Source organism: Manacus candei, unplaced genomic scaffold, assembly GCF_025592945.1.
Source record: "Manacus candei isolate 608988 ecotype Guabito, Panama unplaced genomic scaffold, ASM2559294v1 h1tg000058l, whole genome shotgun sequence".
Taxonomy (NCBI): domain Eukaryota; kingdom Metazoa; phylum Chordata; class Aves; order Passeriformes; family Pipridae; genus Manacus; species Manacus candei.
This window is the reverse complement of record NW_026138106.1, coordinates 154,639-181,464: the sequence shown is the minus strand read 5'-3', so window position 1 is coordinate 181,464 and position 26,826 is coordinate 154,639. Positions and strand designations below refer to the sequence as shown.

The following is a 26,826-nucleotide window of genomic DNA, read 5'->3' as shown; positions in this document are numbered from 1 at the left end:
GATGAAGAGGCGGGACCCACATCAAGGCGAGCGGTGATTGGCGGTGGGGCGGGACCAGCGGTGAGGCAAAATTAGCATAAAGAGGGCGGGTCTTCCCTCAGAGCGGGCGTTGATTGGCCTCGGGGAGGTGATTGACGTCGGGGCGGGACCAGCGGAGAGACCTCATTGGCACGGAGGGGGGCGGGTGTTGCCGCAGAGCGGGCGCTGATTGGCGGCGGAGCGGTGATTGACAGCGGGGTGTGTTGTTTGCGCGCGGCGCGGCGGGGGCGGGGCCAGGCCCGGGGGCGGTGGGGCCGGTTCGGGGCTCGCGGGGGCTCCGGGGACAGCGGGGGGACAGCGGGGGGACAGCGGGGGGACACCGGGGGGACACCGCGGGGACACCGGGGGGACACCGGGGCGCTCCCGGGGCCGCGGCCATGCGGCTGCTGCGCTGCCTGGGGAAGCGCGCGGCGCTGGCCGGCGTCCCCACCTACATCGAGCACTTCAGCAAGTTCTCGCCGTCGCCGCTCTCCATGAAGCAGTTCCTGGACTTCGGTAAATAAACAACCCCCCCTCCGGGACTCCGACCCGATCCCGGCACTTCCCCCCCCCAACAGCCTACGGGATGGGGACACTCCTCCTGCCACCCCCGGGGGTGCCCGGTCTGGGGGGCCGTGCTGGGGGAGGGAGCTCCGTGCACGCCCCCCTGGAAATCCTATTCCAACCCCCCTGGAAATCCTATTCCAACCCCCCTGGAAGTCCTATTTTCCCCCCCCCTCCCCCTCCATGCAATCCTATTCCAACTACTCCTGGAAATGCTATTCCCACCCCCCCCATGAAATCCTATTCCAACCCCCCCCTGGAAATCCTTCCAACACTCCTAGAAATCCTATTCCAACCCTCCCTGGAAACCCTTCCCACTCCCTGGACATCCTTCCAACAGCCCCCAGGAAATACAACACTCCCCCCTCAGCTGGTAAATAACTATCTTGGGGGATCAGGGGGCTGTCCCCCCCAGGAAGGACCCCCTCTAATAGGTATCTGAGCCTGGGTAACTCTAACCCTACAAATACCCCCTTATTATTTTAGGGTGGTGGTATTTAAACAACCCCCCCAGGGTAAATCAGTGAGGCTGGAACATGGTTTCCTTATATGCACCTTTTTGGAGGGGTCTCCTCTGAACACCTCTCCCTATAACCACCCTCAGGGGATTATTCATCCCCCTCTCCCCCCAAGTAAGTCCTCCCTGCCCCCCACATTAAATAACCCCGTGTGTGGGACCCCCAGTGTCCCCCCCCCAGGGTGGGGGACACAGCCCCCTACCCCAAGCCAGACCCTCAGGCAGGTGGAGATGTCCCCCTATCCCTGTCCCCTGGTCCAACCCCGTTCTGTCCCCCCCCGGGGGTGTTCAGTGTCACTGCTGTATTTACCCACGTCCCCTCAGTGCCATGCTGGTTGCACCCTGGGGGTCCCCAGCCCCTCTCTGCGCCCCCCCCCCCCAGTTCTGCCCTGTCCCGCCAGCACCAAGGCTCTCCATCCCAGTGTCCCTTGTCCCCCCTCCAGCTGTGCCCCCCCTGCCTTGCTGGCCACCAGCTTCCAGTTGGGGACCCCACACCCCTGGCTGTGTCCCCCACGTCACTCCCTCCACCTCCCAGTGCCACCAGGGTCTGGTTTGGGCTCTGGGGTGGCCCAGGTCCTTCTCACCTCCAGATTGCACCTGGGGGCCTTCCAGCCCCAACTTGGGCTTTACTGGGCTGTACTGGGCACCCAGCCTGCCCTCAGTGGGGGGCTGAGCACTGCCCCCCCCTCAGCCCTCCTGGTCCCTCCAGGATCACCCTCCAGCCAAGGACCTGCTCCTGCTTCCACTGCCTCAGTCCTCCCAGTCCCCCCAGTGCCCCCCAGCTTTCCCAGCCCTTCCAGGGTCTCCCTGCAGCCAAGGACAGGGACCTGCTCCTGCCCCCTCTGCCCCAGTGTCTCCCAGTCTCCCACACTGTCCCCCAGTTTCCCCTAGCCCTCACACCCCCTCCAGCCACGAACAGTCTGCTCCAGTCCTCCCAGTGTCTCCCTTTCCCAGTGTCCCCCAGTTTCCCCCTCCAGCCAAGGACAAGGACCTGCTCCTGCCCACCCAGTCCCAGTCCCCCCCGTGTCTCCCTGTCCCAGTCCCCCACAATGTCCCTCACCCTCTCCCGGCTCCCCCTCCAGCCAAGGGCAGGGATCTCCTCCTGCCCCCTCTACCCCAGTCCTCCCAGTTCTCCCCAGTCCCACCCAGCAGAGGGGTGGGAGTGACGCCAGCCCCGGGTCCGAGGGGTCCTAGGGGGGCTCACCCCGTGCCCCCTGTGCCCTCCCAGGCTCCAGCAATGCCTGTGAGAAGACGTCCTTCGCCTTCCTGCGCCAGGAGCTGCCCGTGCGCCTCTCCAACATCATGAAGGAGATCAACCTGCTGCCCGACCGCGTCCTGCGCACGCCCTCCGTGCAGCTGGTGCAGAGCTGGTGAGACCCCCGGGGGCTGGGGGGCACAGGGACACTGCCACGGGGTCTGTGGGCTCCGGGACCACCCGCTTCTGTGGTCACGTTGGGTGCAAAGATGCCACCACCGTTGGTTCTGGGCTCTGGTGGTGGCCCAGGTCCTTCTCGCCTTCACATTGCACTCGTGGGTGTTCCAGCCCCAGTTTGGGCTTTACTGGGCTGTACTGGGTGGCACTGGGCACCCAACCTGCCCTCAGTGGTGGGCTGAGCACTGCCCCCTCCTCAGCCCTCTGGGGTCCCCCTCCAGCCAAGGACCTGCTCCTGCCTCCACTGCCCCAGTCCTCCCAGTGTCCCCCAGTGTCCCCCAGTTCCCCCAGTGTCCCCCAGTCCTCCCAGTCCTCCTAGTCTCCCCAATGTCCCCCAGCCCTCCCAGCCCCTCCAGGGTCTCCCTGCAGCCAAGGACAGGAACCTTTTCCTGCCTCCTCTGCCCCAGTCCTCCCAGTCCCCCCACTGGAGGGTCCCCCTCCAGCCAAGGACAGCCACCACACCACTGTCACCTGTGTGGGTCCTGCTGCCACCACGGGTCCTGCTGCTGGGGGTCCCACTACAGGGGTCCCACTGTTGTCACTCACGGGGGTCCCACCACTGCCACTTGCCTGGGGTGACACTACTGCAGGTCACCCCCCGGTGCCCCCCTGAGTCCCCCACTGTCACCTGCACAGCTCCCATTGCCACCACGACTCCTGCCACTGCCGTCACCCAGGGGGTCCTGCTGCCACCACGTGTCCCACTGTGTGTCCCACCACTGTCACCAACTGCCCTCCCCAGCGGGTCCCGAGGGAGCTGGCACACAAAAGGGGACACAGGAGGTGGTGACAGGCAGGGCAGCCCCCAGCTGGTGCCATGCCATGCCCTTGGTGACATGGGCTGCTGGCCCTTTGGGGACATCCCTGTGCCAGCGGGGTGTCCCCAACCATCAGGGGGTCACAGTGCCACCTCCCAGCCTCCTGCCCCCCAAAGAGGCTGAGCCAGCACTGAAGGTGGTGGGTCAGTGTCCCTGGGGTGGGGGGGTCTGGGTGTCCCTTTAAGTGTCCTGTCCCCATGCCAGCAGTGGCAGTGTGACCCTTCTCCCAGTGCCACCACGTGACAGGTTGTTTGTCCACCGTCCTGGTCCCCTGCCAGCGGGATCTGGCCATGCTGGGGCAGGGGGGGTCTGGCCATGCCGGGGAATTCCAGCCATGCCACCCCTCCCACAGCCACCTCAGGTCACAGCCACCCTCATGCCCCACACCCCATCAGAGGGGCCTTGTCCCCAGGTGTGCCCCAGGCCCACCGTGCCAGCAGAGGGGTGGGACAGGGACCCAAGCACAGGGTGGTTTCACGGCAGAGCAGTTTTTGGGGTGGGGGGTCCTGGTTGAGGGGTGCTGACCCCTCGCCCTGCATGGGGCAGTGCCCCAGGGGACCCTGTGCCCCCCGGTGTGGTGTCCCCGGGGTGTCCCCTCTCTTTGGGGGGTGCCAGCTGGGGGTAACCATGTCCCTCCCCAGGTACGTCCAGAGCCTGCTGGACATCATGGAGTTCTTGGACAGGGACCCCGAGGACCAGGCCACGCTGGGACAGTAAGCTGGGGGTGACAGCATGTTCTTGTCCCCAGTCCCGGGGTGTCCCCTCCTCCCAGACTCCCCCTGGTGTGAACTGGTGTCACCCGGGGCTGTATCCCCCCAAACTGCCCCCACCCCATCCCGGTGCCACCGGATTTTGCTCCGGGTTTTCCTGGGTGCCACCAGGAGAATCCCGGCCTGGATCGGGGCCGTGCCCGGACCGGGTGTCCCCGGGGCCAGCCCTGTGCCCTCCCCAGGTTCACGGACTCCCTGGTCACCATCCGCAACCGGCACAACAACGTGGTGCCCACCATGGCCCAGGGGGTCATCGAGTACAAGGAGGCCTATGGAGACGATCCCGTCTCCAACCAGAACATCCAGTACTTCCTCGACCGCTTCTACCTGAGCCGCATCTCCATCCGCATGCTCATCAACCAGCACAGTGAGCGGGGGGCTCCGGGGGGCCCTGCACCCTGGGCATCGTCTTCCTGAGTGTCCCCCTGTCCCAGCACCCCCAGCCCCGAGGGTCCCCAGCACCCCTGGGCACCCCTGATAGCACTGGGTGTCCCTACACACCGCCCAGAGTGTCCCCCCAGCCCCAGGGGTCTGTCCCGAGGGTCTCTCTGCCCTTAGGGTGCTCCTGAGTGTCCCCCTGCCCTGGCACCCCCCTGCCCCCAAGGTCCCCATCAGCTCTGAACATCCCTGCCAGCCCTGGCATTCCCCTGTGCCCCCCAGAGCATCCCCCCAAACCCCAGGGATCTGCCCCAAGGGTCACCTTCAGCCCCAGGGATCAGCTCCTGCCCTGAGGGTCCTCTAAGCATCTTCCCTTTGAGTATCCCCCACCCTGAGGGTCCCCTCCAGCTCCAGGGCTCCTGCCCCTGCCCCAAATGCCCCCTCAAACCTCAGGGATCTGCTTTGAGGATTCCCCCACCCTCAAGGACTGTGCTCTGGATGTCCCCCTCAGCTCCAAATGTGCCCCCCAGCCCCAGGGGTCCTGCTCCACATGTCCCCCCACAGTGTTCCTGCCCCAAGGTTTCCCCCCTAACCCCAGAGACCTGCCCTGAGCATTCTTTTGTCCCAAATGTCACCCCCAGCCCCAGGGATCCTGCCACAAGGGTCCCCCCACCCCAAATGTCCCCTCCAGCCCCAGGCATCCTGACCCAACGATTCCTCCACCCCCAGGGCTCCTGCCCTGAATTTCCACTTCCCCTAATGTCACCCTCAGCCCCAGGGCCAGTGCCCTGAGCCCCCTGGGGGTGTCCCCGGGTGTCTCTGGGGTTGGGGTGGGGTCCCCACAGTTTGTTGTCCCCCCCAGCTCTGCTCTTCGACGGCAGCACCAACCCTGCACACCCCAAACACATCGGGAGCATCGACCCCCACTGCAACGTGGCCAACGTGGTGAGAGGTTGGTGGGGTCCAGGGGGCTCCCACCCCCACGGGGGGTGAATTTGGCAGGGGAGGGGTCGCTGAATGTCCCCCTGATCCTCCCCTTACCCTGTTTGGGAGCCATTTGTGTCACAAGTTTGGGTTGCCCTCAGCAAAAGCATCCCCCGTGCTTTGGGGTCGTGCCAGGAGACCCCAGAAACTTGCTGAATCTGTAGGACTGGAAAATCTTTGGGGGTGGGGGGCAAAGGGGGGGGGGGACCCTAAATGCTCCCTCTGTTCCATTTTGGGGGGTGCTGACCCCTCTGCTCCCCCCCCAGACGCCTACAACATGGCCAAGCTCCTGTGTGACAAGTACTACATGGCCTCGCCCGACCTGGAGATCGAGGAGGTGAATGGTGAGGCCCATCTGGGGGGATTCTGGGGTGTCTCCTTTAGGGTTGGGGGACCCCATGGTGGGGGGATTTTGGGGTGGCTCCAGGGAGCACAGCGATGCCGACGGCTGCTCCTCCTCCCCACAGCCACCAACTCCCAGCAGCCCGTGAGCATCGTCTACGTGCCCTCCCACCTCTACCACATGCTCTTCGAGCTCTTCAAGGTAACCCCAGCCCTGCTGGGGGGGTCTGAGGGGGGGTTTTGGGGGCTCCCCCCTGACCTGGTGACGCCTCCATGCCCCCAGAATGCCATGAGAGCCACTGTGGAGAGCCACGAGAGCAGCCCCCGCCTGCCTCCCATCAAGGTCATGGTGGCCCTGGGCCAGGAGGACCTTTCCATCAGGGTGAGGGACCACCAGCTCCGTCCCGAGGGGGTACAGTTTGGGGTGGGGGCCAGGAGCAGGGTTGTCACCCCCCGTGGTGTCTCACAGATGAGTGACAGGGGCATGGGGGTCCCCCTGAGGAAGATCGAGCGTCTCTTCAGCTACATGTACTCCACGGCCCCCACCCCCCAGATGGGCACTGGGGGGACCCCCCTGGTAGGTGACCCCCCTGGCGTGGGCTGTGGGGGCCCACGGGGTCCTAGGGAGAGGAGGGGGGGTGTGGGTGTGCGGGTGGGGGTGGTTGGGGGTGTCTGGCGTGGGTGGGGATATTTCAGGGTGGGTGGAGTGGCTTGGGGAGGTTTGGGGGTGGCATGGGCTGTTTTGGGAGTGGTTTGGGGGGGCAGAGTGGCATGGGGGTGCTTTGGGGGTGGCATGGGGTGGTCTGGGGGAACTGGGATGGCATGGTGGTATTTTGGTGGTGGTATGGGGAGGTTTTATGGCATGGAGTGCTCTGGGGGTCCTTTGGGGGTGTCCTGGGGTGGTTTGGAGTGGCTGGAGTGGCACGGGGGTGTTTTGGGCATGGCTTGAGGAGGTTTTGGGGTCCACTGGGGGTGGCATAGGGTGGTTTGGGGGGGATGGAGTGGTATGGGAGTGTTTTGGGGATGGCACAGGGAGGTTTGGGAGCGGATAGAGCGGCATGGGGAGCTTTGGGGGTGGCATGGGGAGATTCTGGGTTGCTGGGGGACATTTTGGGTTGCCGGGGGACATTTGGACGTGGCACAGTGACCGCTGGCAGGGGCACGGACACTTTGGGCTGCACATGGTGCTGCTTGTGGTGATGTGGGGGGGCTTGGGGTGCCCCAGGGGTGCCACCCCAGCACTGGAGACCCCCCACCCCATTCCCCACCCCCCAGGCTGGGTTTGGCTACGGGCTGCCCATCTCCCGCCTCTACGCCAAGTACTTCCAGGGGGACCTGCAGCTCTTTTCCATGGAGGGCTTCGGCACCGACGCCGTCATCTACCTGAAGGTGGGTCTTTCTCCCTCCAAATGGGGGGCTCGGGGCGGGGGCACAGACCCTGCCCAGCCCCCTGTGTGCCCCCAGGCCCTGTCCACGGACTCTGTGGAACGGCTGCCCGTGTACAACAAGTCGGCGTGGCGGCACTACCAGGCCAGCCAGGAGGCCGGGGACTGGTGTGTGCCCAGCACCGAGCCCAAGAACACCTCCACCTACCGCGTGCCCTAAGCCCCCCGGGGCTCACAGCCCCCCCAGGCTGCAGGGAACCCCTTGCCCCAGCTCACAGGGCCCGCCCGGGGTGGCCCCCAGGGCCCCGGGGGGTTGTTGGAGCATCCCGGTTCTGTGGCTCTTCGGGCTCCACTGGAAGGGGGTCCCGGTGGGGTGGGGGGGGTCCCAGCACCCCCCACCTTGGTGGCACTTAGGTACGTAGCTGGGGGGGTGTTGGAGCAGTGTGGAGGGGGTAAAACCCCTTTTGCCCCCCCTCCCACCCCCCTTCCTTTCACACCCACCCCAGGGGGTGCACCCCAGCCCAGCAGGGGACTGGTCTCCTTTCCCAGTATGACCAGTAGCACTTCCCTGCCCCTCCAGCCCTGACAGGGTGGGAGGCCCAGGCCTGACCCGCCCTCCACCCCCATTTCCCATCTCCCATCCCTGTTATTGCACTACTGAGCTGTTCTCACCTGCGTGTGCCCCCCACCCATGCACCCCTTGCACTCCCCCGGGGTGGGTTCCCCACCCCACACATGCTGTGACCTGCTCAGAAACCTCCCCCTCCTCCCCCAAATTCTCCTTTCCCCTCCACCCCCCAGCCCGTCCCTCCCCACTGTCAGTAAATTGGTTGTTGGTTGAGCTCCTGGTGTGGTGTTTTGGGGTCCTGGAAATGCCCCTCCTTTTGCACCCCCAAATGGGTCACTGACCACCCCCCTCCCGTGCCTCAGTTTACCCACTCCCAGGCTTGGGAGGGGGCTGGGCACAGTCGCAGGGTGGCACTTGGGGACACAATGGGGACCAGCCATGGTCCGTGCCCCCCCCAGCCTGGCACCGAGCTCCCCCCCCCCATCTTGCCCCCCAGCCCCACCCCAGTCAGCCTCACACTGGTCTCACTGGTTTGCACTGGCCCTTGATACCCTTTTATTTCTTGGCGTGGCCTCTGGGGCGCCATATTTGGGGCTGGGGGTGTGTGGGGAGGTCAGCAATCACCCCCACACCCCAACTGGGGAGTGTCCCCGTGGGGGGGGTCAGGCCACACGCTGTTCCCAGTCAGTGCTGGCCGTGACCCCCTGCCCCCCTTGGGGTGCTGCTGACGGGGTGGGAGGTGATGGGGCAGGGTGGGGGTGTCCAATGTGCCACTTGCATCTGGGAAAGGGGCCCCTGGAGGGGGGGCCCGGCTGTGCCCGTGGGGTGCAGGGGGGCAGGCGGGGAGGGGGCTGGAGGAGGGGGGCACGTGGTGCTCCGTGCTCGTCTCAGCCTGGCACCGTCCCTCAGCCACGCCAGTGTGTCCCACGCCGGGGGTCCCCTGGGGCATCCCAGGGGGGCTGTGGGTGGGGAGGGGGTGCAGGGGCACTCCCAGGCCCCCCCTTAACTCCACCGCTGCTCCTGGAGGTCCTTCTTCTTCTGCTTCTCCCGCTGCTTCTCCGCCTTCTCCTGGGCCTTGCGCTCCCTCTCGGCCGCCAGGCTCAGCTCCTTCAGCTTCCTCTTCAGCACCGCCCTGTCCTGGAGCTGCCCACCCCCAGTGCCTGTGGGCACAGCGGGGGCTGGCAGGGGGCCACACTACCCCCCAAGCCCTCTGGGGTATGTGGACCCCCCCTCAGATCCTCGGTACCCACACCCCCCGTGCAGTAGCGCCTTGGAGTCCCCAGAACTTCCCTTCTGCCTCCTGGACTCGTCCCTTGGGATGCCTGGAACTTCCTGCCATGTGGAGCCACTGGTTTGGGCAAGGGGGTTTAGGTACCCCTTGATGAGCCCTTTGGGGTACCCAGAACCATCCCAGACCTTCCTGCCCTGTGGAGCATCTTAATGGGGTAACTAGAACCTACCTGGACCTTCTGCTCCATGGAACACTCCATTGGGGTACCCAGAACCCTCTAAGACCTCCTGCTCTGTCGGGGTACCCAGAACCTCTTGCCCCACCCCAGAGCCCGTTGCGGCACCCAGAACCCCCCCGTGCCCCCTCATCAGAGCCCCCCAGCCCTATACCTTGAGCTTGGCCCCGTCGAGGTGCAGGAGCCGGGGCCCGTCCACGCCGTGGGCAGAGAAGTCCTGCACGTACTGCTCCAGGCTCAGGCTCTCCAGCCACTGCCCCACCTGCTGGCACGTCCAGCCCGCGGCCGCGCCGGGGGGCTCCTCCAGGAACTGGCACAGGGCGTTAATGGGGGGTCCCCGTGGGATATGGGGGGGGAACACCCCAACCTCGCCCCCTCGCCGCGTCTCACCTCGTCCGAGGACTGGGACAGGGTGTGGTAGGGGTACGAGCACTTGGCGCGGGGGGGCCCGGGCAGGCGGGGGCTGGCGCTGGGCGGGGGGGAGTCCTCGCTCAGCGTCGAGTCCTGGGGCAGCGTGAGGGGGGGTGAGAGCAGGGCTGCCCCCCCCGGACCCCTCTACAGCACCCTCCCACACCCATAGGGCTTCCAACCCCCCCTGGGCTTTCATCCCACAGCCCCTCATATCTATCTTGACCTCGTGGGGCTTTGAACCTCCACCCCAATACCTGTCTTGACTCTATAGGGCTTTGCATGCCCCCACCCCAGCCATCTTGACCTTGTGGGGCTTTGGACCCCCACCCCAATACCTGTCTTGACTCTAGGGTCTTGACACCTCCCTCTCCCAAGCCATTTTGACCCTATAGGGCTTTGGACCCCCTCCTAATACCTGTCATGACTTTATAGGGCTTTGACAACCCCCCACCCCAGCCATCTTGATCCTATAGGGCTTTGCCCCCACCCCCAGTACCTGCTTTGACTCTCTAGGGCTTTGACACAGCCCTCCCATATCCATCTTGATCCTATGGGGCTTTGGACCTGCTGCCCCCAATACTTGTCTTGACTTTTTAGGGCTTTGACACCCCCCAAAGCCACCCTGACCCTATGGGGCTTTGTCGTCTGTCCTACAGCTGGTGTCACCTCCTCTCCTATAGCCACCGAATGCATGGGAGCATCGACGTCCCTATAGGGCCCCCGCCCCCTCCCTTATCCCCACAGTGCCAGGCTCCCCCTCCCCTGGCCGGGCACTGACCTGGGAGGCGGATTTGGCGGGGCTGAGCCCCTCGTGCCGGGGGGAGCCGCAGGGGGACGCGGAGCCGGGGGAGCCCGAGCCCCTGGCGCTGTCCGAGAACCACGAGAAGGGCAGGAAGGGGGAGCCCGAGGGGCGGCCGGGACCCTCCGCCGCCTCCCTGGGCACAGAGCCGTGTCAGGGGGTGGGGGCCGTGCCCAGGCAGCCCCCCCTGCCCCGGCTGAGGGGGTCCCTCACCTGCTACCCGTGGACAGGCGGTTGCTGCTCTTCTCTTTGCGGCTCTTGCCGGAGGACGCCCGGCGCAGGGTCACCCTGGGGGAGAGGGGGGGCAGTCCTGAGGGTTGTGCTCCCCCCATGGGCCCCAGGACCCATCCTTCCACCCACCCATCATCCATCCTCAGAGACCCCTCCATTTCCTCCAGAGGATCCTCCACTCGTGCATCCCTCCTCTGTGCATCCCGCCATCTTTTCCTCCCTTCAGGCATCTCTCCAGCTATGTCTCCATCTTTCTTTCTGTTGCACCTCTCGATCTCTGCATCCATCCTCCCTCCATCCCTGCATCCCTCCGTCCCCCATCCTTCCCCCCATCCCTCCCTGTATCCACCCTCCATCCCTTCCTGTATCCCTCCCTGCACCCCTCTGTCCCCCTCCATTCCCTCTCTATCCCTCCCTATCCCATCCTGCATCTCTTCCTCCATCTCTCCATCCTGTCCTGCATCCCTCTGGCCACCTCCATCCCCTTTCCATCCCTCCCTATCCCTTCCTGCATCCCTTCCTCCATCTCCTCTCCATCCCCTCCTTCATCCTTTCGTGGCCCACTCCATCCCCCCAGTCCCCCTGCACCCCTCCTCCGTGTATTCCCCCGCTCCCGCCAGGGCCGGGTCTCACCCCAAATCCAAGAACTTCCTCCGTGTTTTCTTGTCCAGCCCCACGGTGGGACTGGCGGGCTCGGGGGGGCTCATGTCCCTGCTGTCATCTGCAGGAGAAGGACCGGGGTGTCCCCCACCGCCCCTCACAGTGCCGGGGGATGTCCCAGGGGTCCCCGTGCGCCCCGGGGGGGCCGGGGGGGTGTCTCACCTTCGCTGTGCTGCCGGGGCCAGGCATCGCGGCGGGCGAAGCCGGGGGAGCTGTCGGAGCTGGGGCAGGATTTGGGCACGGCGGGGCCTGACAGCCCCTCCTGGGACGAGGTGTTGGTGAGGGGCCGGTAGCGGCTGAGGGGGGTCGTGGGGGCCGGGGGGTCCCCCAGCGCCGCCCGCCCCGGCCCCCCGTCGAAGGAGAAGTCGCTGGCACGGGAGAAGGGCGAGGGGGTCGGGGGGCTGCCATCGCCCTCGGTGCCCTGGGGGGCACACGGCAAGGGGAGGGGTGGTCAAACCCCTGCACTCCCCCGGGTTTGTCCCCTAGACCCCCATCCCTGCCCTAACCCCCTCTAATCCCTGGGGTAGATGGTGCCCCCAGCCCTGCAGCCCAGCCATTCCCCTCTAGTCCCCGGGGTCTGCGGTGCCCCCCAGCCATGGATTCCCCCCTCTAATCCCTGGGGTCCACAGAGCCCCCCACCTCTTCAGCCCCGACGTCCCCCAACACCATCCCCGGTGTCCGCGGTGCCCCCCGCCCCTGCCGCCCCCGCTCTCACCGCGGTGTCCCCCTCGTCGCCCTCGGTGGAGCTGGCGCTGTCGCGCAGGCGGGAGCGGGAGGGCCGGTGGCGGCGGCCCTTGGCCAGCAGGCGGGCCCGGGCTTTGTGCAGGCTGCTGTCCAGGCGCGGCGTCTCTGGAACCACAGCGGTAAAATCTGGGGGTGAAAGAGAGACCGGGGCAGAGAGAGAGAGAGAGACGGACAGACGGACACGGGGTGCGGTGGGGTGGGATGGGATGGACGAGGAGAGAGAAGGATGGTGGGGTAGACGGAGGGATGGAGGGATGGACAAGTAGGGAGAAGGGATGGATGGATGGATGGATGGAGAAGGAAGATGGGGAGGGATGGAGGGGGGAATAGAGGAACAGGTAGGGAGAAGGAAGATGGATGGGTGGACGGACAGATGGATAAGGAAAAGGAAATGGTGGACAGGTGGATGGGTGGGGCCAAGCAGATGGGAGAAAAGGAGGGAGTGATGGATTGATGGGAGATGGAGGGATGGATGGCCAAGAAGGGGCAGGGAGAAGGGGACGGGGGAGCGTTGGAGGGAGGTGGACAGAAGGTCAGGAGAAGGCCAGCCCGGTGGAGAGGGGACAGAGGGACATTGGGGACAGGGCAGGAGAGTCAAAGGGCGGGAGGGGGGTCCCAGGGAGATTGGAGGGGGGACAGGGAGAGGGGAGCATTGGGGACATGGATGGGGCACCCCAGTGGGGCAGGACAGGGAACAGGGGGACAGAGAGAAGTGTTCAAAGAGATGCCCCGGCACGGGGAGAGAAGCAGTGGGGTGATCCCGAGGACAGAATGTCCCTGTCACCCAGGGGGGCCACGCTTTGTCCATGGTCCAACTGGGATCCCACTCATGTCCCTGCCCTGCTGTGACCCCTGTATCTCAACCCAGCGCAAGGGGTGGCTCTGGACCATGACCCCATGTCCCTGCCACCCTGTGCACCTCCCTGTGCCTCTCCCCATGTCCCCACATTCCTGTCACCCTGTGCACACCCCTATGCCCAACCTGTGTGTCCTGGACGTGTCCCCATGTGTCTGACACTCTCTGCATGCCCCTGTCCCCTGTATGTGTCCCCCTGCCCATACACATCCCTGTGTCCCCAAGTACACGTTGTCCCCAAGCCCAGTTTGTCCCCCCCTAAGATAGGAGGACACTGAGGGTGGGTGGGGACCCACAGGCAGCTCTGCACCCCCCAGGGTGCTCTGCACCCCGTTTGGGCGCTTGCACCCCATGTGCCCACTGGGACTCACCAAAAACCTCGTCCGTGTCCTGCAGCTTGGAGACCGACATGGTGGGACAAAGCTGGGGACAGAGGGGACAGTCAGGAGAGGAACCAGACCCTCTTCCAGTGATGCCAGTGACCCCCCCTGCCCTCCCAGTGATCCCCGTGTCCCGGGGCTCGGGGGGTCTCGAGGTGGGGGCGGGGACTCCTAATGCCTTGGCAGCATCGGGGCGGGGGACAGGCGGGGTAAGGGGAGGTAGATCCGTTCCTGGCTCCCCCCCAGCCCCTCCCTCCCTCCGGGGAACGGGTCCAGCACCGGTGGGAGCTGAGGGGAGGCGGTACCGGGAGGGGACAGGGCCGGGGATGATGTAGCGGTGTTTGGAGCTGTACCGGGCTGGGGCTGTACCGGGGCTGTACCGGGGGATGGTGCTGTGCCCGGGGTCGCCGAACCGGGAGCTGGGGGGCTGTACCGGGATGGGGCTGTACCAGGGGATGGGGCTGTACCGGGGGATGGGGCTGTACCGGGATGCGGCTGTACCGGAGCTGTCCCAGGGGATGCTTCTGTACATGGGGTGGGCTGTACCGGGAGCTGGGGGGCTGAACCGGGCTGGGGCTGTCCGGGCTGTCCTGGGGGATGGTGCTGTACCTGGGGTGGGGCTGTACCGGGAGTAGGGGGGTGTACCGGATGTGTACCGGGGCTGTAGCAGGGGCTGGGGCCGTACCGGGGGCTGTACCAGGGACGCTGTATCAGGGGTGGGGCTGTCCCTGGGGTGAGGAGCTCTACCGGGTTTGTACTGGGGGTGCTGCCCGGGGGATGAGGCTGTACCAGGAATACTGAACCGGGGGGATGGGGCTGTCCCGGGGGAGGGGCTCTACCGGAGATGCTGTACCGAGGCTGTACAAGGCATGCTGTCCCGGGGGTGGGGCTGTCCTGGGGATGCTGTACCGGGGATGCTGTACCGGGGGATGGGGCCATGCCGGGGCCGCTGTCCGGGGGTGACGCCCTGTCCCCCCCCGCCCCCGACTCACCGGCGCTTCTGGGGCATCCTGGTCGCCCCCGGTTGCCTCCCGCGGGCTGGGCCGGGGCCGTGGCAGGGCCGGTGGGAGCGGAGGGCGCTACCGAGCCGGGCTGGGCCGCCCCGCCGGGCCGGGGGCCGCGGGGGGGGCACAGGAACCCGGAAACGGCGGGGGCGGGGGCGGGGGGGCGGGGTCAGCCCCGCCCGAAGCGGGGCCGGTGATGAACGGACAGACCGGGGGGGGCACCGGGAGGGAGGCGTGGGGGGGATACACGGGGGTGCTGAACGGACAAGGACGGGGGGGCTCTGGGGGCGGGCAGCGGGCATGGGGGGACAGACGCACACACGGGGACAGTGCTGAAGGGATAGCGACGAGGGGGGCACCGGGGGAGGGGGCACGGGGACACCGGGCACGGACGGACAGACGCGCACACGGCGGTGCTGAACGGACAGCGACCGGGCACGGGGACACCGGGCACGGACACACCGGTGACCCCCACGGTGCCTAGTGTCTCCCATCCTCCACAGTGCCCCGAAGTGCCCCCCACCCTTCGCAATGTCCTCCACGTGCTACTCACTCCTCCCAGTGCCCCCCAATTCTTCCCATTCCTCCCAGTGCCCTACAGTCTTTCCTGCTCCTCCCAGTGCCTTCCAACCCTGCCCACTCCCCTCCAATTCTTCCCACTTCCCCCCCAATCCCTTCCTCTCAGTGCCCACATCGTGCCCACTCCCCCCAGTTCCCCCCCAAACCCTCCCACTCCTCCCAGTGCCCTCCATCCTCCTCGGTCCCCCACCTTCCCACTCCTCCCCATGACCCCCAATCACTCCCAGTCTTCCCTATTCCCCCCATCCTTCCCAGGCTCGCCCATCGCCCCCCGACCCATCCGCGGGCAGAAGGAGGCGGGGGGAAGCCGAGGCCGCGTTTATGGGGTGGGGGGGCCGCGGACGCTGCGTTACAAAACGAGGACCAGTACATACATAGGTACATTATATATAGTATATACACCCACAGGTACACGTGTGAGATTAAATAACCCCGGCCCCCCCCGGGGCTCGCGCTCCCCGACCCCCCCTTAAATATCCTCCCCCCTCCCCAAGTGGCTCCAATCCAGTCGGACCCCCCTTCCCTCCCCCCCCCCCCCCTCCGCGTGCCCCCCCCCGCCTCCCACTCCCAGTATAACCAGCTCTGGCTCCCAGTTGCCCCCACATCCAGTTACTGTCGGAGACTCGGTACTTCGGGGCAGGGGGCGAGGGGGGCAAAATAGAAATGAAAAATAATGGGGTTCCCCCGGGCCGAGGGAGGGGGACCCCCCGACCCGGCTGGGGGTGACCAGTAGTGGGGGGTGTCCCAGCCCCAGAGAAATACTGTGATTTGGGGGGGGTTATTTACAGTTGGGGGGTGAGGGCATCGCCCCCACCTTGGAGGGGGACCCCTGTGTGTCCCCCCCTGCCCAGGGAAGGCGAAAGCCCCGGGCTCAGGGAGGGTAGCAGAGGGTGCTGGGGGGCACTGGGGGCCCCCACAGTGGGGTGCTGGGCAGCCCCCCATTGCCGGGGGGGGCAGTGGGGCTGGTGCCCCCCCATCCTGCTGCAGGGGTTGGCAAAGGCTGGGGGGGGCTGTCCCTCCTGCCTGGCGATGGTGGCACTGAAGGGGAGTGAGAGGGGGGCACTTGGGGTCCCCCCTCCCTGGCAATGGTCCTGGGCACCAACCCCGAGGGGGGCACCTCGTTGTGGGGCTGGGGGTGAGTCCGTTGGTGGGGTGGGGAGGGCCAAGGCAACCGGCCCCCCCCAGCCCGTGCTCCAGGTGAGTCCCAAGAGAAGGAGCTGGGGATTGGGGGGGTTTCCAGCGTACCCCCCCAATATGGCTCACAATTTGGGGGGTGGGGGGGTGTCATTGTCCGGTCCCCGCCCCCACAGCGTCCAACCAGGGTGCCAGCTCTGTGTCCAGGGGCGGGGGGGTCACGTCGAGGGGAGGGGGGAGGCCTGGGGGGAGCTGTGCCCCCCCCATCGGTCCATCACGTCACCACGAGACTCACACTGGACACAGACACGAACGCGGGGTGTGTCCCCCCCCGAAACCCCCCCTCTGTCAGACACCCCCCCCACACACACTGTCTGTGCCCCCAGGGGGGAGTGGGGGGCACCAGGAGGCCTTGGCGGGGGTCTCATCTCCTCCCCGGTGGGGAAGAGGCAGGGAAGGGGCGGGGGGCAGGGCTGGGGGGGTGGTTTGGGGAGAAGAAATGGGGGACCCCCCCACCCCGAAATCGCTGCGGTTTGAGGGTGGTTTAAGTCGGGTTGGAATTTTTCAAAGTCTGCAGCTTGGCCTCCAGTTCGGAGATCTGAAAAACAGCAAAGGGGACAGGTCTCAGCGGGGGGGGCCGGGAGGGGGCACACACGGGGGGTGGGGGGGACACGGCTGTGACCGTGGGATGGGGGGACAGGATGAGGATACAGGGATGGGGACACGGAGATGGGGGGACAGGACAGGGAGGGATGGATGGGACTGGGGGGAAGGACAAAGGGGGCAGGACATGGGGGTGTTGGGGTGGGGGGAAACATGGAGGGGTGGGAAGGACGAGGGGGAGGACAGGGAGATAGCACAGAGGGGTAGGAGACTGGAGGGGTGGATGGGACAGGGATGGGGGCACAGAGATGGGGGGTAGGTTGGGGACACAGGGACAGGGGCACAGAGACGGGTGGAAGGGGGGCAGGAATAGGGAGGCAGACTGGGGGCACAGGGATGGGGAGGGGGCTGCAGGCAGGTGGTGGGTGAGTCTCTGTGGGATGTCAGGGGATATTTTGGGGTGATGGAGGTGGGTGCATGGAGGGGCTCTGCTGGGTGCCAGGGACCTCCCCTCTGTGCCCTGGTGCCCCCCAGCCGGGCAGGGGATGCCCCCCCCCACTGTGACCCACGGCAGACCCTTGGGATCCTTTGGGATCCGGTGAGCCCATGTGGGATCCGCTGTGGCCCCGCACGGCTCTGACCCCATGGCTGGGGGGTTCCAGTGTGGCTGGCATGGAATCCAGTGGGGTCTGTTGGGGGATCCAGCATGACCAGCATGGGATCCGGCTCCCAACAGGATCGTGTGGGATGATCTCTGGGGATCCCTCGTGGGATCCCGCACAAGCAGCCTGGGATCTGGTGCCCGAGGTGATCTCTTTGTGGGCTGTCAGACCCCGGAGCAGGATCCGCAGGCAGATCCCCTGCAATCCAGGGTGGGATCCAGTGCCGGGAGGAGCCCGGGCGTTGCCCAGCGCCCGAGCAGATCCGCTGTGATCTGGTGGAGGGAGCACAATCCCGCTGGGAGCCCCAGGCAGATCCACCGTGACCCGGGGTGGGATCCAGTGGCCGTAGCTCAGTCCGGAGGGAGCCGGTGCCCCACAGGCTCCGCAGCCCCCGGCGCGGGATCCGGCGGCCCAGCAGATCCCCCGCGATCCATCGGCGACGGAGCCCCGGGAGCGGTGCGACCGTGGCCGGGCGGGGCTGGGGGGCTCAGGGACACCCCTGGTCCCGGCGCCCGGTGCCCACCTTCTCCTGCAGCTTCTCCATCTCCTCTTTGTGTGCCAGCTCCGACTCCTCCAGCACCCGCCGCTGCGCCGTCTCCTTCTTCAGGAACTCGATCTCCCTGCGGGAATCGGTGCGTGGGTGCACGGCCCCCCCCCCGGCACTGGGGATACCCCAGGGAGGGGGACCAGGGCAGGGGCATCCTGGGACACCCAGCCCAGTGGGATGATGGAATAGTTGGGGCTGGAAGGGATCTTAAAGATGATCTTATCCCACTCCCTGCCATGGCAGGGACACCTTCCACTAGACCAGGTTACTCCAAGCCCTGTCTAACCTGGCCTTGATGGATTTATGTCACAGGGAAGGTCCCTGCACAGGGAATGGTCCATGCCAAGAGAACAAAGGGTGCCCAGGAAGGATTTGGTGCCCCAGGGATGGGTCTCTATCAAGAGGAAGGTTCCTTCCCAGGGCATGATCCATGATCAGGATGGAGCTGTTTCCCCAGGGAGGAGTCCCTGCCCAGTGGAATGTCCCTGCCCAGGGACAGGGGGTGCCCAGGAAGGATCTGGTGCCCCAAGGGATGTATTTCTGCCCAAGAGACGTTAAGTGCCCAGGGACAAAGGGTGCCCATGAAGGGGTCAGAGCCCCACAAGAGGGTCCACACCAAGGGCATGATCTGTGCCCACGTTATGTGGCTGTGCCCAGGGACAAGGGGTGCCAGGGAAGGATCTGGTTCCTGGGGGACGGATCCATGGCTAGGGGGCAGCTCAGCCCAATGGCACAGTCTGTGCCCAGAGATCAGGGATGCCCAGGGAGGGCCTGGCCCAGCCCAATGTTCCCAGGGACCGGGGTGCCTGAGGAGGGGTCAGTTCCCAGGGGACGGGTCCATGCCCGGGTGGACACGGGGTGCCCAGGGGAGGACGGGCAGGGGGTGGGCGCTGCCCTCACTTCTGCTGGTACTCCTTGATGAGCCGCTTGGCCTTGCTGTACTTGCGCTCCAGGGTCTGGTACTGGGCCTGGGTCTCCTTGAGGTGCTCGTCCACGGCCTGGCACAGGTTCTGGGCCTCCATCCAGTACCCTTCCAGCTTCTCCATCCGCTCCTTGTTCTCCTCCACGCTCTGCTCCAGCTGGGCCTTCTCAGCCCGCCAGCGTGCCTTCTCCTGCTCCAGGCACTGCAGCTGGGGATGGCACAGCATGGCACAGTCAGGGAGCGGGATATGGCACGGCATGGCACAGTCAGGGAGCGGGATATGGCAGAGCATGGCATGGCAGAGTCAGGGATAAGGATATGGCACAGCATGGCACAGTCAGGGAACAGGATATGGCATGGCATGGTGTGGCGTGGCATTACAAATCAGGGAACAGGCATGGCATGGCATGGCACAGCCACGTGGTGTGGCATGGCATGGCACAGCAAGACACAAACAGGGAACAGGCATGACATGGCACAGCCAGGTGACAGGCAGAACACGGCACAGCACGTGCAGGGTAGGGGTGAGAATGTGAGGAATTCAGAGAGGATGGTGGAGATCGAGATCCAGGGGTGCCAGGGGAGATGTCAGGGTGTCCCCCCTACCCCTGGGCAGCCGGGACCCCCAGACCCCCACTCACCTTCCTCTTGAGCTGCTGGATCTCGGCCTCGGTGACAGCGTGTTTGATCTGGAGCTGCGGGAGGAGCCGGTGTGGGCACGGGGTGGGCACACACGTGTGGGCAGCCCCCTCTCCCCCGGCTTCCCCCAGCCCCTCCTCACCTCCTTGAACTTGTGCACCAGCTTCTCGGGGTCCATCTCCACGGGGGACAGCGTGTCCTCGTTCTCGGCCAGCTCGAACACCTCGATGGCCATCTCCCCACCAGGGAACATGGGGCTCATCTCCTCCTCCTCGTCTGTCGCATATTCACCCGTCTGGGGAGGGCACAGGGCACCATTGGCATCCCCACCCGGGGAAATGGCGTCACCGGCCCCATGTCGGGCGGAGGGACCCTGGGTGGGTGGGCGTTGTCCCCTCACCTCCTCGTCGTCCTCGGTGTACTGGGTGTAGCGCTGCTCGATCATCTCCCGCTGCCACCGCTCCTGCTCCAGCGTCTGCTGGATCAGCTGTGCCACCTCGCTCTGCTCCCCCGGCTTCTCCCGCCCGATCAGGAACCTGGGGGGCAGCGGGCACGGGGGGTCAGCAGGGACGGGGGGGCCTGGCCGCAGGGGCACAGGGCGGGGGACACAGCTGAGGGACATCCCTGCAGTCCTCCTGGGAGTGGTGGGTTTAGGGGTGTCATGGGGGCTGGGGAGCAGTTGGGGGCGTTTTGGGGGGGCGCTGGGGCGGCACAGGGCAGGCAGTGGGCATGAGGAGGGAGTGGTATTTATGAGGGGGAGTGGTATTTTGGGGGACAGCCCAGCCTGGGGACAGGCTATGGGGCAGGGACCACAGGGGTCTCAGCACAGATTCTGGGGGTCTCCCAGCCCCTCAAGCCCCCCAGCCCCGGGTCCTACCGGACACGGCCCTTGGTGTTCCTGAGGACGGAGGCAGCGAAGCTCTGGGTCACCCCCACCAGGCTGGTGCCATCCACCTCCACAATCAGATCGTTCACCTGGATCCTGGGGACAAGGGGACCGTCACAGCGGGGCCACCCCTCGCCCACCTCCCCCACCGCAGGGAACACCTGGATCATCCTCTGCTCCCACCCCAGGGAACATCTGGGTCATCTGCTCCTATCTGGGAACACCTGGATCATCTGCCTTCTCCTATCATGGGAACGCCTGGACCATTTCCCTGCTCCCACCCCAAGGAACACCTGGATCATCATCTGCTCCCACCCAGGGAACACCTGGATCATCTCCCTGATCCCAGGGAACACCTGAACAGTGTCCCTGCTCCCACCCCCGTGCCAGGAGCAGCCATACAGGTGGGCAGTCCCCCCAGCCCGTACCTGCCATCCCGGTGGGCTGCCCCTCCTTCCGTCACCGTCTTGACGAAGATTCCCAATTTCTCCAGGCCCATGTCGGCCCCCGCTCCCATCCCGATGATGCTGATCCCCAACCCTTCGGAGTCTGTGGGGACAGACAGACGTGTCCTGGCGGGGTGGCCGCGGCCACTCAATGCCATGGAGTCACCTCCAAGGTGCCACAAGGGTCCTGGGGTGTGGGACGGGGTGAGGACCCACCTTTCTCCAGCTCCACAGGGAAGAGGTCGAGTCTCTCCACCCTCTTCTCCAGCTCATACTCGGCCGAGGCGGCCATGGGGTCGACGTCCTCATTGCGGCGGTCATAGTCCTCGTTGGAGTAAGTGCTGAACACCTGGTGGGAACAGGGAGCTGCTCAGCCAGGTGGGAAAACACCAGGGACACCCATGGCAATGGGAATTCCCGTGTGGGAGAGCCCCAGGCATGGGCAGGGCAGGGAGCCTGTAAGACACCAGAGAATCCCCCTCCCCACATCGTGTCGTGGAGCGAGGGGGAGACAAGGAAGGACAAAGGGTTTGGAGGTGGCTCTGGGAGAGGAGACAGTGCCTGCACCCCATGGAAGGATGGATGGACAGATGGAAGGATGGATGGACAGATGGATGGATGGATGGAATGGCAGATGGATGAGGAGATGGATGGATGGATGAAGGATGGATGGATGGATGAATGGATAGATGGAAGAATGACTAGAAAAAAGGAAGGAAGGCCGGATAGGTGGAAGAATGGATGGATGAAATGAAGGACTAATAGAAGGATGGGGCACCTCAAATCCCTGGGGATGTTGACTTCTCTCATGAGGCACCCCAAAACCCTCCTGTGTCAAATCCTCAGGGACACTGATCCTCGTTGTGGGGCATCTCTTCACCCTCCCATGCCAAATCCCTGGGGACCATGACCCCCACCATGGGGCACCCCTAAACCCTCCCTGGCCGAGTCTGGATGTGCCTCCAGGACGTTGTCCCCAGCCTGGAGCTGGAGGGAGTGGGTGCCATGTCCACTGGGGGCTGCTGGGGAGGGGCTGGCAGGGGCTGGGCCTGGCAGATGTCCCAGGAGGGGCCCTGGCCCCTCGATGCCGCCAGAGCGAGTGGATTAGGGATAACACCGTGGTGATAAAGCCTGGACACAAAGGGTATTAGGGATGAGTGTCAGGGGACAAAGCCCAGTGACACCCACAGAAGGGCAGGACCCACACGGGTGGCACCCAGGGGTGACAGGGAGGAGCAGGGCAGGAGACGTCCCAGTGTCCCCCCATCCATAGGAGGTCCCTGGGGGGCTGTGGGCACATGTCCCCACTCACCCTGCTGTGCCTCCCACCCCACCCCCAGGTCCTGGGGGATTTGGGATGCGTGGGGGGCCTGGAGTAGATTCCAAGGGAGAAGCAGCCGAAGCCAGGGGAAGGGGCTGGCGGTGTGTGCCCCCAGTGCTGGGCTGGGGGGGGTCCCCAACGTCTCCAAGCCCTACAGCGGGTTTGGGGGGCTCAGCATCACCCCTGTACCTGGGCAGGGACCTGGATCCCACTCTCCACCCATCCCCACGTGTGGGACACCCCCTGAGGTAGGTAAAAGCAGGAGGTTAAAGGCTGTGCTGGGGTGAGCAGAGCACCCCAAAAACGCATCCATGGCCAGGGCACCATTCCCAGGGCTGGGTTGGCTGGTTCCCACAGGATCAAGACTCCCTACAACATGCAGCCACCCCAGCACACAGCCACCACTGCCCCCTGCCCAGGCCACGGTGCTCCCTGTCCCCCTGTCCCCCTGTCCCAGGTGGGGCCACCCACCCGCTCTGACTCAGAGCCAGAATATAGACCGGGGCTCTAAAAATAACCCGGCTCCGGCACAAAGCAACCGCTGCTCCCGCGGTCGGGGGGATCCGTGCGGGAGAGAACACCCCAAAATAGCTGCACGGCCCCTTTAGCCCCCCCTTCACTGGGGGAGCATCCCAGGTAGGGACCCCAAACCCTGCCAGGATCCCCGGCAGGGAGCGGGGGGTGCTCGGGCGATGCCGCCCACCCGGCCACGCTGCCACGGCACTTCCCCTTCCTCCACTTCCCGAAACGGCTCTGGGCACCGGGCTGGGCACACGAGGGGGGGCACAACCCCCCAGCGCCACCTTGTCCTAGGGGACCCCCCGGTTTGGGAGGAGTCCTGGCACCGAGGGACAAACAGGACCAAGGGTGGCACGGCCCTGGCACCCAGCACCTCGTACACAGATATTTCAGGCATCCCCTCCCAAAATATGGAGTAGGTCTTGGCCTGTCCCAGGCACGATGGGGAGGTTGGCACTGGGTGCTGTGCACAGTCCACCCCAGCGGGTACCTGACCCCATCACACCAGCCCCGGGGGGCCCCTTGTTGGCAGGGGGTCCCCACCATGCCCGGGCTTGGCCCTTCATTAGCCAGCTCGTTAGCCAGACCCAGGCCCAGTTTCCCCAAGTGTAAGGGCATGGCCAGGGGGGATGCCCTGTCTGGGGAGGGCACAGGGCAGGGGGGCACAGACCTGCACCCCATTTCTCTGTCCCCTCCAAATGGGTGATTTTGTGGGGGTCCCATACACCAATCTGGGCTGCCCCTCACCCCGGGGTGCCCTTCCTCTTAGGGTACCCTTCATCTTGGGCTACTTGCCCACCTGGGCCCACTTGGGTACAGCCAGGGTACCCCTCACCCTGGGTGCCCCTCACCTTGGGTACTCTTCCCCCTGGGTTCCTCTCACCCTGGGGTACCCCTCACCCCGGGTACCTGTCACCCTGGGTACCCCTCACCCCAGGGTACCCCTCACCCCAGGTATCTGTCACCCTGGGTACCCCTCACCCCAGGGTACCCCTCACCCCAGGTATCTGTCACCCTGGGTACCCCTCACCCCAGGTTCCCTTCCTCCCCAGCTGCCCCCCACCCCCAGCCAGTCTCACCTGGATGGGTGCTGTGCTGAACTGGATCTTGCGGTTGGGGACGGGCTCCTCTTCCTCAGACAGCCCAGGGATCTCCACACAGCCCGACTCGGGTTCATACAGCCCTTCGGCCTCCTCCTCCTCCTCCAGCCCGCTGCCCCCCGAGTCCTCCCCAAGCCCGCTGTAGGCACTTATGTCCACCAGGTCCGCCTCAGAGAAGTCCTCCTTCTTGGCCTCCTCGTAGCCATCACCCTCCTCCGCCCGCTCGCCCTTGATGCCCTCCTCGCCCGAGGCCACCCCCGTGCCCCCATCCAGCCGTGGGGCGGTGGCCGCCGGACCCTCGTCCCCCTTGGCCAGTTGGGGCACGGGTGGCACCGCTTCGCCCGCTGCCGCTGCCTCCTCCTCCTCATCCTCGCCCTCTCCGCTCTCCTCCACCTCCACCGGCTTGATCTTGCAGACCTCCTGCACCCGTGGGGCGGCCGGTTCCTTCTCCGCCGGCCTCACGGTTTTGCTCGGCGCCTTCTCCTCCTCGGGTGGCCGGGCGCGGGTTGGGGCAGGGTGCCCATCGCCCTGGCGCCCGGCCTCGGCGCCCGGCGCGAAGACCCGCGGCCGCTTGCCCACCACCTTGGCGTTGAGCGGCGCTCCCGCCCTGCCCTGCGCCTTGTGCAGGTTGTTCCGGAGATCGGCCTTCTCGAAGACGGCGCTGAGCTGGCTGACCGTGGGCGACACGGCGTCGGCGTCCAGCTTGTCCAGGGACTCGGTGCTGCCGTTGAACCTCACCACCACGTCCAGCTTGCGGTCCTGGAAGCCGGCGCGCTCCTTGCGGAGCAGCAGCTTGGTGGTGGTGGCCTTCTCCTGCGGGCTCCTCTCGAAGATCTTGCGGGTCTCCTGCAGCTTGGAGAAGGGCTTGTCGGGCTTGGAGTCAAAGCGGCTGACCCGCTCCGAGACGCTGGTGCCCAGCTTGAGGAGGCTGCCCTGGTCCATGGTCTCGCTGAGGCTGCCGGCGCGGGGCAAGGAGAGGCGCACCGGCTTCTCCTTGGCCTTGGCCAGGTCGCAGGCGCCCTCGGGGCCGGGCGCCGTCCCCATCTGCAGGAACATGTTCTTGATCCGGTGGACGTTGGAGCCATACTTCTTGCCCCGGCTCTTCTTGCCGTCCTCGCCGCCGTCGGCCTCCTTTGTGGGCGCCAGGGCCTGGATGGTGGCCTCGTAGGCGTTCCGGTGCGGGGACGCGCTCCGCAGCCCCCCGCCGCCCGCCGCCCCGCCGGAGGAGGGGGACCCCCCCCCGGCGGCCGCCCCTCCGCCTGCCTCCGTCCTCAGCATGGCTCCGCCGCTTCTCCCCGCAGCATCGCTCGCCGCCGCCGCCCCCGCCGAGCCCCCCGCTCACGCCGCGGCCCCTCGCCGGCTACAGCGGCATCGGGGAGGGCGAGGATGCTGCCGGGGGGGGCCGCCGCCGGCACACCTGCACCGGCCGGCTGCCAGGCCCCGTCAGGCCATGTCCATCCTCGGCGGGGCCCCCCCGCCCGCCCTGCTCCGCCGCGGCCCTTCTTCCTTCCTCCCTTCTCCTCCTCCTCTTCCCCTTTCTCTGTGGCTGGTGATGGAGCCGCCGCTGCCTGCGCGCTCTGCCCGCCCCGCTGCCCGCAGAGCCCTCTGGGTCTTAGCAGCGCTCTCTCGCTCTTCCTCTTCCTCGGCGCCGCGCTTCGGCCTCAGCGCCGCCGCCGCCTCAGCCCGGCCATGGGGACCCCCCACCACCCCCACCCCAAAGCCCCCTCTCCCCCTACGGTCCCCTCCCCGCACCCGCCCGGGGGTCCCCTCCCTGCGGCGCGTCCCCCCCCAGCATCCGCGCTGTGCAGTGTGGGTCCCCCCCCGCGGCTTGGCCGCTGTTACCACCCCTCGCGCTGTCCCCGTGTGTCCCCCCCCAGCGCTGTCCCCGTGTGTCCCCCCCTCCAGCTCTGGCCCCTCCAGCTCTGGCCCCGTGTGTCTCCCACCTCCCCATCTCTGCTCCCTACCGTGTCTGTCTGATTCTGCTCCTGTCCCCCCTCCCCAGTTTTGTCCCCGTGGCCCCCAGGCTGGTCCCCGTGTCCCCTCGGTCCTGTCCCTGTACCCCCCAGTTCTGTATTCACACCCCGTGGATCTTCTCCTACATCCACTTCTGCCCTGTCCCCACATCTCCCCCCATCCTGTCCCCATATCCCCCGAGATTGCCCCTATGTCCCCCCGAGTTTGTCCCCGTATCCCCCCATCCTGTCCTCGTATCCCCCCTAAGTTTATACCCACAACTCCCCTAAGTTCGTACCTACATCCCTCCATCTGATCCCCGTGTCCCCCCAAATTTCTATCCACATTCCCCCACCCTGTCCCCATGCCTTTCCTGGGTCTGTCCCTGTGTCCTCCTGCTCCTCTCCCTGCGTCCCCTCAGCTTTATCCACATGTCCCCCTCATCCCCCTCCCTGGGACCTCCACACCCCCATGCCCGAAGCACCCTCCACCTCCAGGTGTCCTGTGGTGTCCCCCATTTACTCTCTGTCCCCCTAAATCCATCCTGGGGGTGCTGCACATCCCCTCTGACACCTCCACTCAGGGGTGGCAGGAGGGGAAACTGAGGCAGGAGGTCCCGGAGGGGGGGGCTACGGTGCTGCTCCCCTCATTCCTGCAGAAGTCAGGGGATATTTTGGGGGGCTGTTTGGGGGGTTCTTGTCTTCCCACTGGTGGGTAGGGAAGGGGCAGACACGCCAGTCTATGGCTGTGTTGGGGGTCCTTGCTGTGTGACGAGCCCCCCGAGGGGGTGGAGGGCAGGGTGGGGGGCACCCCTGCACCCCCAGTCTGGGGCAGCAGGACCCTGCAGATGTGTGTGTGTCCCCTTTGTCACCCAAGGCATCTCCCGACCCTTTGTGTGTGACATGGCATGACGAGGCGTGACGAGGCGTGATGAGGCGTGACATGCTGCAACATCCCCCCCATGACCACCCCCTTCCCCTTCTGCCACTGCCACCTGCCCCCCCAAGCCCCACCACAGAGTCTGGTCCCCATCAGTGCCACCCCCTGCTGTCCCAGTGCCCTCCACCCATGTCACTGTCCCCACGCACCCACGCGTGTGCACACACGTGTTCCCATCTTGGTGCCACATACGTGTGCAGGGCAGTGGTGGTGGCCATGCTGGTGGGGGCTATCCCCAAGTGTCCCCCA

General features: G+C 66.1%; 3 protein-coding genes across 4 annotated transcripts; 1 reads left to right on the top strand and 2 right to left on the bottom strand.

The window, feature by feature from the left end:
- The first annotated feature begins 366 nt into the window (after window positions 1–366).
- On the top strand, window positions 367–8,049 carry PDK2 (pyruvate dehydrogenase kinase 2). Its single transcript, XM_051803541.1, has 11 exons — window positions 367–534; window positions 2,328–2,469; window positions 3,991–4,062; window positions 4,302–4,486; window positions 5,360–5,449; window positions 5,748–5,825; window positions 5,949–6,025; window positions 6,107–6,205; window positions 6,293–6,400; window positions 7,099–7,212; window positions 7,288–8,049. Exons 1-11 carry the CDS (start codon window positions 417–419, stop codon window positions 7,426–7,428), a joined length of 1,224 nt encoding a protein of 407 aa, XP_051659501.1. The 5' UTR covers window positions 367–416; the 3' UTR covers window positions 7,429–8,049.
- A 251-nt stretch (window positions 8,050–8,300) lies between these two features.
- On the bottom strand, window positions 8,301–14,260 carry SAMD14 (sterile alpha motif domain containing 14). The gene is given in 11 exon segments (XM_051803539.1): window positions 8,301–8,915; window positions 8,918–8,936; window positions 9,397–9,552; window positions 9,633–9,746; window positions 10,432–10,588; window positions 10,666–10,740; window positions 11,317–11,404; window positions 11,506–11,764; window positions 12,059–12,213; window positions 13,315–13,366; window positions 14,177–14,260. Coding segments are annotated over 11 exon segments (1,230 nt in total). The 5' UTR covers window positions 14,195–14,260; the 3' UTR covers window positions 8,301–8,778.
- A 1,200-nt stretch (window positions 14,261–15,460) lies between these two features.
- On the bottom strand, window positions 15,461–25,407 carry PPP1R9B (protein phosphatase 1 regulatory subunit 9B). Of its 2 annotated transcripts, XM_051803538.1 has the most exons (10): window positions 23,665–25,406; window positions 20,962–21,094; window positions 20,728–20,848; window positions 20,291–20,395; window positions 19,814–19,949; window positions 19,556–19,708; window positions 19,416–19,469; window positions 18,753–18,982; window positions 17,829–17,925; window positions 15,461–16,638 (listed from the first exon to the last, which is right to left on the bottom strand). In XM_051803538.1, the coding sequence occupies exons 1-10, from the start codon at window positions 24,961–24,963 to the stop codon at window positions 16,585–16,587; spliced, it is 2,382 nt and encodes a 793-aa protein (XP_051659498.1). In that variant the 5' UTR covers window positions 24,964–25,406; the 3' UTR covers window positions 15,461–16,584. The 2 variants fall into 2 exon arrangements, with proteins under 2 accessions (XP_051659498.1, XP_051659497.1); XM_051803537.1 differs by having other exon boundaries at window positions 19,556–19,949; window positions 23,665–25,407.
- Window positions 25,408–26,826: the final 1,419 nt, after the last annotated feature.

Coding starts and splice junctions, on each gene's coding strand:
- PDK2 (XM_051803541.1), top strand. CDS start 417: ATGCGGCTGCTGCGCTGCCTGGGGAAGCGCGCGGCGCTGGCCGGCGTC. Junction 4,487..5,359: donor CATGCTCATCAACCAGCACA/GTGAGCGGGGGG, acceptor TGTCCCCCCCAG/CTCTGCTCTTCGACGGCAGC. Junction 6,401..7,098: donor GCACTGGGGGGACCCCCCTG/GTAGGTGACCCC, acceptor CCCACCCCCCAG/GCTGGGTTTGGCTACGGGCT.
- PPP1R9B (XM_051803537.1), bottom strand. CDS start 24,963: ATGCTGAGGACGGAGGCAGGCGGAGGGGCGGCCGCCGGGGGGGGGTCC. Junction 20,396..20,727: donor GCAGCCCACCGGGATGGCAG/GTACGGGCTGGG, acceptor CCTTGTCCCCAG/GATCCAGGTGAACGATCTGA. Junction 16,639..17,828: donor TGGAGAAGCTGCAGGAGAAG/GTGGGCACCGGG, acceptor GCTGTTTTTCAG/ATCTCCGAACTGGAGGCCAA.